This window comes from Diadema antillarum, unplaced genomic scaffold (genome assembly GCF_040938485.1).
Source record: "Diadema antillarum isolate AM-2024a unplaced genomic scaffold, OU_Dant_1.0 seq00000754_RagTag, whole genome shotgun sequence".
NCBI lineage: Eukaryota > Metazoa > Echinodermata > Echinoidea > Diadematoida > Diadematidae > Diadema > Diadema antillarum.
Window position 1 is genome coordinate 37,356 of NW_027271647.1, and position 9,136 is coordinate 46,491.

At 41.5% G+C, this 9,136-nt stretch overlaps 1 protein-coding gene across 1 annotated transcript; it reads left to right on the forward strand.

The window, feature by feature from the left end:
• The first annotated feature begins 267 nt into the window (after window positions 1–267).
• Window positions 268–5,642, forward strand: LOC139738560 (toll-like receptor 5). The gene is made up of 2 exons (XM_071649181.1): window positions 268–549; window positions 4,779–5,642. Exons 1-2 carry the CDS (start codon window positions 268–270, stop codon window positions 5,640–5,642), a joined length of 1,146 nt encoding a protein of 381 aa, XP_071505282.1.
• The last annotated feature ends 3,494 nt before the right edge of the window (window positions 5,643–9,136 follow it).

Sequence of the window (9,136 nt, forward strand, 5' to 3'; positions counted from 1 at the left end):
CATATCACGAAGGGAGCTTTTTATCCACTTCGAAGCCTCGAACAGCTAACCCTGGGTTTCAACCATCTCATCAACCTTGATGCAGGGACATTTTCAATGAATTCAAATCTCTTTTTTCTTGATTTTGCTCATAATAAGTTCAAGACGATTCCCCTTACAGCACTAAACCGACTCCAATCATCGTTAAAGGTAAACTTCAATGGCAATGCTGGAAGCCAATTTCGCTTCATAGGATGTCTAACTAGGATAAACATATTCTACCTCGGGATGAATAACATCACAAGCATTAGCATAAATGACTTTACACCGTTATCTACTGCAAACATCTCCCGACTAGCGCTACATGAAAACAATATTACAGACATTCCATTTGGTGCATTTCAGTGTTTGAAGGGAGTAAGAAGGTTGGATCTTGACAGAAATAATCTAGAAAATTTGACGTTCAATTCATTTCTTGGCATGGATTCATTGGAATATCTGAATGTACAAGGCAGCAAGATTGTCCGAATAAGCGGCTTCCAACTCAACACCACTCTCCAAGTTCCTCCCGTATCAATCTTATTTCTGGCAGGGAACAGATTGTCATCTTTACAGGGGCGTCACCAGCTTTTTTTCAAGGGGGGGGGGTGCGTTTTGACCCTAATGTAACGAGATCTTTTTTTTTTTTTTTGGACAGACATTTGGAATATAGGAAGCTCTCAATCCCTAGACTTTTACTGTTTTTGAGGGGAAACCAAGCGGGGAAAGGGCACCGTCGTAGCTAGAATTTCATCTTGGGGGGGGGGGGGAAGGCGTTAGTATGCGAGGGAGCGAGCAAGGGGGGAAAGGGTGTTGAAGTGCCTGTTGTCCCCCCCCCCCCCCCCCCCCCGTGAGAACTTTTTGCATTTTGATGTTGTAAATGGTGCAATTTGATGCACGCTTTTTGCGTGTATTTATCGACTTGAAACAGTCCCACTTGTTTAAGGTAGCAGTACATTTTGATGGAATTTGTTGTTGAACAATGTGGCTATAAACTTTGTAATTTCAATAAACTTCTTGTATTGATTCTTACACTAATGTCATGAACGCGACCGAGCCCGAGCAAGCGGAGAGCGCGAGGGGGGATTTGATGCATGTTTTGTTTGTTTTATCGACTTGAAACAGTCCCACTTGTTTAAAGTAAAGCCGTATATTTTGATGTAGATTATTATCGAATAATTTGCCTGTAAAATAGTATCATCCAAATAAATTTCCTGTTTTAATATTTACACTGAATATCATGAACGCGGCCAAGCAAGAGCGAGAGGAGTGAGCGAGGGGGTAGGATGTGGGAAGGAGTGTCCCCCTCCCACGGTGAGCACTTTTTGCATTTTGATGTTGTAAATGGTGCAATTTGATGCAGGTATTTTGCGTGTTTTATCGACTTGAAACAGTCCCACTTGTTTATTGGTATCAGTACATTTTGAAGTAAATTGTTATTGAACAATTTGCCTATAAATGGTATAATTCAAATAAACTTCTAGTAATAATTCTTACACTGATGTCATGAACGCGACCATGAAGCCCGATCAAGCGGAACGAGCAAGTGGGGAGGCTGTGGGAGGGGGTTGTCCCCCTATAAATGGATTATGGAATGACGGTATGAAACGACAAATTACTAGCAGCAATATCGGGAGAATGGCTTAACGATTACATGTGAGCGAGCGGAGCGAGCGAGCTTTAAAATTCTGACATTTTACAGTCCCAAAACTGCCGTTTGTTACCATATTTTTTTTGCTTTGGAAATTAAGGGGGGAGCACCGGGCGCAACTGCTGGCAATTACTGGCAGCAACATCAGGTGAATGGCATAACGATTAAATGCGAGTATAAGCGAAGAGAGCGAGCTTGACAATTTTGACATTTTACAGTCAAAAAACTACCATTTGGAGCTATATTTTTTCGCTTTGGAAATAAAGGGGGAGGGCGCACCCGGCGCAACTGCCGGCAATTACTGGCAGCAACATCAGGAGAAAGGCATAACAATTAAATGCGAGCGAGCGGAGCGAGCGAGCTTGAATATTTTGACATTTTACAGTAAAAAAAAACCCCTGCCGTTTGTTGCTATATTTTTTCGCTTTGGAATTTAAGGGGGGCGCATCAGGCGTAACACCTTTCAATTACTGGCAGCAATATCAGGAGAGCATAACGATTACATGCGAGCGAGCGGAGCGAGCGAGCTTGAAAATTTTACATTTTACAGTCCAAAAGCTGCCGTTCTTAGCCATATTTTTTTCGCTTTGGAAATCAAGGGAGGGGGGCGCACCGGGCGGAACTGCTGGCAATTACTGGCAGCAACATCAGGTGAATTGCATAACGATTAAATGCGAGCGAGAGAAGAGAGCGAGCGTGAAAATGTTACATTTTTCAGTCCAAAAGCTGCCGTTCTTAGCCATATTTTTTTGCTTTGGAAATCAAAGGGGGGCGCAAGGGGCGGAACTGCTGGCAATTACTGGCAGCAACATCAGGTGAATTGCATAACGATTAAATGCGACCGAGCTTGAAAATTTTACATTTTACCAAGGAGCTTCAATGAAGCTCCTTGATTTTACAGTCCGAAAACTGCCGTTCTTAGCCATATTTTTTCGCTTTGGAAATTAAGGGGGGGGGGTGGAGCGCATGCCACCGGGCGCAACTGCTGGCAATTACTGGCAGCAACATCAGTTGAATTGCATAACGATTCAATGCGAGCGAGCGAAGAGAGCGAGCTTGAAAATTTTGACATTTTACAGTAGAAAAACTGACGTTTGTAGCTATATTTTTTCGCTTTGGAAATTAAGGGGGGGGGGGGCTCACCGGGCGCAACTGTAGACAATTACTGGCAGTAACATCAGGGGAATTGCATAAAGATTAAATGCGAGCGAACTTGAAAATTTTGACCGTTTACAGTCCCAAAACTGCGTTTGAAGCTATATCTTTTTTTGCTTTCGAAATGAAGGGGGGAGGGGGCGCACCGGACGCAACTGCTGGCAATTACTGGCAGCAATATCAGGGGGATTTAAATGCGAGCGAGCGGAGCGAGCGAGCTTGAAAATTGTGACATTTTACAGTCCAAAAACTGCCATTTGTAGCTATATTTTTTTTTGCAGTAAGGTGGGGGGCGCACCGGGTGGAACTGCCGGCAATTACTGGCAGCAACTTCAGGAGAATGGCATTACGCCTAAATGCCAGCGAGCGGAGCGAGCGAGCTTGAAAATTTTGACATTTTACAGTCCAAAAACTGCCGTTTGTAGCTATACTTTTTCGCTTTGGAAATTAAGAGGGGGCGGGGGGGGGGGGGACGCCCGGTGCGCCCCTCCCCCTCTGATCCGCCACTGGTAGTCAAGGGTGTCGGTTTATGTTCATGACTGCGGGAGGTATGACCAGCGAGGTGGCGTCGAAGTGACCAAGCATGGGAAGGATGTCCAAAATCTATCTAAATAGTAAACACTGTATAGATTACTCTTGTACTAGTACACATGTATAAAATCAGTGCTGCCAGAACCAGGGGTGCGAATTGTTTTTGCCTACGATTTTTTTTTTTTTTTTTTTTTTGGTGTTGTTTTTGTCCCCATGCAAAATATTTTTAAAAAATAGATAAAAAATAATAATCATTTAGGGTCCGGCGTTGAGGTCGCCCGCAGACTGAAGTTGTTTTTTTTTTTTTTTTGGTTTTTTTTTTTTTTTTTTTTTTTTTTTTTTTGGTCTGAAGGGAGGTGCGTTCGCACCCAACGCACCCCCCCCCCCCCCCCCTGGTGACGCCCATGTCTTTATCAGGAGTGTTCAAAGGTTTCAATGTTTTAGAGTCATTATATCTCAAATCATGCAAAATAAGACAATTACAAAATCGCACATTTCAGGGTTTATGGTCCCTAAAAATACTGGACCTCGGCAAGAATTTCCTGACAACAATCGCGGAACCGGTGCTGCGACATGTTCCAAATCTGCAGAAGCTGGCATTACACAACAACAAGATTTCTCTCTTGGACTTTCAGCTTTCAGCGAAGCTCCAACATTTAACTTTCCTACATAGATTTGTCTTCGAATCAAATCGAGCATATTCCTCCGGAATTTTTTCGTGTTGGCCACCTAAGGACCTTAAACATGTCAAAAAATCACATTTTTTCTTTGGCAGGCAGTCCTTTTTCTTTTCTGTCCAACATGACATATCTAAGACTCACCTCAAACCCAATTCGCAAAATGCCCTCCACGGCTTTTTACGGTCTGGACAACCTAGACCACTTACATTGTATATCTGAATGATCTTGGATTCTTAGAACAATTGACATCCCCCTTCAAACATCTTCAACGATTATCATCCCTTGATCTATCGAATAACAAATTTGGAATAGGAATCACATCATTTGATGGACTGAACTTTCTTCGCACACTAGATTTGAGGTCTGCCGCCCTCACCCCAGACAAACTGGTTATAAGTGTTGGTCCAGTACTAGCTACTCTTTCACATCTTGAAGTACTTCGCTTAGATCAAAACCCGCTTGGCATTTTGTTACCCGATACATTCGATGGCCTCTTCCAGTTGAGAGAATTACACCTTAGAAATTGTCGAATTCCAGTTGTTCCCATGCAATTACTTGCCAATTTATCTTCTCTGGTGAAGTTATACCTAGATAAGAACAATATCATTTCAATCAGTTGTGATCACTTCCGGTATTTAACTTCTCTGCGCTACTTGAATTTGGGTACAAATAAACTGAGTGGAAACCTAAATAAGGATATCTTCAGGCAAAACAACCAATTGTACATGGTCTCCTTAACTAAGAATGCTCTCACAGGCATAGAAGAAAACACTTTTCTGCCAATGAAATATTTAGATATATCCAAGAATCAGCTTGCGTGCACTTGCAACCTTTCTTGGTTTAGAAGTTTCCTTAGCCAAGGCGATGTGACGCTGTCAAACCCCGAGACCACTGTTTGCTCACCGCAATCTATCTCACAATTCGTCGGGAAATCCATTTTAGAATTTGACTCTGAAATTGTCTGTGGGCCGAACCTGACAGTTTACATCTCTGCAAGTGCTGTGATTATAATGTGCATAGTAGGTTCACTTCTAGTCTGGCGAAACCGATGGTGGCTGAATTACAAGTGCTTTCATCTGAGGCTTCTTATCATTGGATACTACGAGTTGGAGGACGCACGCGAGCGTCAGGATTACCGTTACGACCTCAACATTATTTTCCCCGATGAAGACGAAGGTTGGGTACATGAACAGTTTCTGGCAGCTGTCCAGGAGCATCTTCCAGACTTCCTTCGCAACAGGATCGTGTGCGGCGACGACGATTTGCCCCTGGGAGGTATGCGCTTTGATGCCATTGATCGGGTCATTGAGAACAGCTTTAAGAATCTGGTGATCGTCAGCAACGCCTCTGTCAACGATGCCAACTACCTGATGACGCTCCAAATGGCTGTGGCGCACATGAATGCCGTCCAACTAGAAAATGTCGTCATGGTTTTTCGAGAGGGCATTCCAGACAATCAACTACCCTATCTGATAAGACTGTTTCTCAGCAAGAATAAACCCTACTTCCAATGGAACGAAGAAAGATACCAGCAAATGCTTTTCTGGGAAGAACTGACAAAAACGTTGACGAGAAACAAGAAAATGAATGGCATTTTGCCTCTCTGACAGGCCAAAATCTAGCCAGAGAGAAATTTGGTCACAGAACACTATGACATAGATTAATCATTGCTTCGCAGCTGATGTTTTACAATGTTTCCCATGCCCTTGGATCTGATCTTGCAGTCTAAAAAAATTATATGAATAATGTCCGCTGTTACTGACAGTTGTTTACAGTTTTGAAGGAGAAATTATACCTTACCAAATAATACGTTACCTCAATGTCAAAAGAGAATACATTGTATTACGCTTTATACTACTTTATAAGAGTGTACGTAGATCATCATTATCTCATGGTATCTTCATTCTATCTCTTTCTCTGCGCTGATTTCCACGAGGATATCATTTCTTTAATACTTTCATCAGCGGATGCTAAACTTCTTTTAGATGAAATGGTTGAACAGGAGTGTTTACCCAAAGTAAGTGAACATTTTTTTTTTCACTTGGCAGATTAGAAGACATTTGATATCAAAACTCTTTTAAAGAGGTCTGAGAAAGTTTGCACTGTACGGACACACGAAAATACTGCAGAACATCTACAAACATCAAATCTCTTCTCAGAAATACCGTGTACGTTCCTTTGTTAAAAAGAAAAAAATGCGTTTGCTCTACTAAATTCAAGAACCTGATGACCTTAGAGAGTAATAAGGTGTATCTGCTTAGATCTAACATCTTGGGAAGAGAAAAGAAAATTATTCAGATAATGGCTATCCGGCAATATTTGACGCATATCTTAATGGGTGTTCTTCTGTTCTTGGTCAGATATTTGACCTCGTCTGAAACTGATGGTGAAAAACGATATCTTTGTGGGGTTTTTTGTCATTGATGAGCTGCGTTATATTAACGCAATAAAACTTCATTAATTAACTGTCATCTATCTCATTATATGCGCTGATTATATAAGCAAATTAAATGATTTTAAGCAAATGATTATCATGCCGTCACTATTGTGATCTCTGGTATCAGAATTATCATCACCGTAATAATGACTGTATTTTGGGCAGACAACTGGAATTGTCAAACTTTGACGCAAGAAAATAGTGGATGCCTCCGTCTCTTCCGATAAACGAGAAATGGTGAAGGATCCACCGTAATGCATTTATGTGCTATCTTTTATATATAAAACACAGATTAAAACATGGATAACACACAGTAATGATTTACTGCAAAACAAATAAACCAATTCACAATATGTAAATACCATAAACATAGAAAATACAATGTTAGCGAATTATTCATGTAAACTAAAGGATGCAATCTGACGGTACATAATATGATGTTCAATTTGACAAGATAATGCTGTTTGCGTTTGTTACATACTCAAAAAGCTGCATCACTTCGGTGATCCCTCGCATTTATCCCCAAGTTGAATTATCCTTCGGGTTTATGCCAGGTTCAAGTGTGTACGTGTGTGTCACACACAAACACACTGCTATACCTTCTGACCATTCGAGCAGTGAGAATTTAGGGTTTCTGGGACGAACACTGAACTAGGGCTTTCTATAGCTCAGTCGGTAGAGCACCGGGCTAGCATCCGGAGGTCTCGGGTTCGAATCCCGATGGAATCCCATTTTCTTGCTCAATTTTCCACTGATAAATAATAATCATTTCTGGTCAGTTTTTCTGTTTGCGTTTGTTACATACTCAAAAAGCTGCATCACTTCGGTGATCCCTCGTATTTATCCCCAAGTTGAATTATCCTTCGGGTTTATGCCAGGTTCAAATGTGTACGTGTGTGTCATACACAAACACACTGCTATAGCTTCTGACCTTTCGAGCATTGAGAATTTAGGGTTTCTGGGACGAACACTGAACTAGGGCTTTCTATAGCTCAGTCGGTAGAGCACCGGGCTAGCATCCGGAGGTCTCGGGTTCGAATCCCGATGGAATCCCATTTACTTTGCTCAATTTTCCACTAATAAAAAGTAGATATCGGTAGAAATTGATAAAATTGATACCCTTAAAACTAATAGTTTGTGCAGAGGAAGCCAAACAGGATAAAGAAAACTTTTGACATAGCCAGCAGAGAGAAACGTGGAAGGATATATCATAGAGGTCAATACAAAAAAAAAAACGTTCATGCCTGGAGATGAGAAAAGTGGTGTCAAAGAAAAAAAAGAAGCTGACTACACCGACACTAAAAGGCTGCAGCCATGGAATCATGTGTCTCAAAGTAACATGGATATTATACCTGCAGCTGTGTGGATAGATGTGTATATTGTCATAAACCTGCATTTGTGGATATTATACCTGCGGCTGTTTGGATAGATGTGTATATTGTCGTAAACATACATTTGTGGATATGGCCTGTTCGGACCACGTTGAAAAGAAAACAGGGATCTAGACTGGGACAATGCTGTTTGAGGTGAGGCAAGAATAAAGTTTTTGTTGCTTTAGGTTTGATATTATTATTGGTGGTGATTTATTTCGTTGTCAGATTGTGTGACATATGTTTGTTTGTTTTGTTGTTGTTGTTGTTTTTTGTGTGTGTCATATGTTGTTGTGCCACCAGTATTTCCCTAGTTTCCGTAATAATTGGGGGCTTGTCCGGGAACTGGACATTCAAGACATGTTGTGTTTGGATGTTGAATTTCGTCGACGGATTCGTCGTTGCGGAGAAGTTGGCTAATAGTCCAAGCTACGCATTTTGATGCGGTGAGTAGATTGTAGTCCCGTTTGTGGTCACTGGTATGCTTGATAATCGTTTGGTGGGGCGTTTGGTGTAATAGTAATTTGCCTCCGTTTTAAGGGTAAGGTGAAAACTTTATGACCTGGAGTTGGTTGTATGCATCTTTTCTGCAAAATTGTTGCAGGTGACGTTTTGTGACTAAGTCTATTTGTTTGGTCTCCCGGATCGACCCAATCGTGTTCGTTGTAATTGCTTTTCGTTTGTTTTGACGTTCGATTTGGTGGTGTGCATTTTGTACGGTCGTATTTACTTACGTAGTCATAGCATTACACAGTAGTTCACCGATTTTGATGTTGAAGAATTCCTTTAGTCAGGATTTGACAGTGACCGGATTGAAAAGGCTGATCAAGGCCAATTTGAGGACTGCAGCTAGTAGGCTAGGAGTAGATTTGACTGGCAAGACAAAAATATTTGATGCTGTAGTAAAGCATGAAAAGTTACGAACTGTGCCTACTGTTGTACTTTCAAGAGAAATCAGAACCAAGTGGTTTTGTAAAAGTGTCACGTTGAGTGTATGGAAGGAGTCAGAGTGTAGCAACCCAAACCCAGTGCATGAAGATGATGATGAGATTGATGAGAGGTACAAGAATCTTGTGTGTTGTGGTGTTTCTTGTACCTTATTGAGTTGAAGATTCAGCTTGTGTCTGGATCGGCGACAGTTGGTGTTAATGACAATTTGCCGATGACAGGTATCTCTCTTTTGTTGGGAAATTATTTGCCTGGTGGTAAGGTAGTGCCATCACTAGCTGTGTGTTCTAAACCTGGCAGGGATTTAGTCCCAGAAACCTCGGAGGAGGAAATCCCAGGTATTGTT

Excerpts from the sequence above, each read along its gene's own strand:
- LOC139738560 (XM_071649181.1), top strand. The coding sequence starts at position 268 with ATGAATAACATCACAAGCATTAGCATAAATGACTTTACACCGTTATCT. Across the intron at positions 550-4,778 it reads CCACTCTCCAAGTTCCTCCC|AATGCTCTCACAGGCATAGA; the intron begins GTATCAATCTTA and ends TCCTTAACTAAG.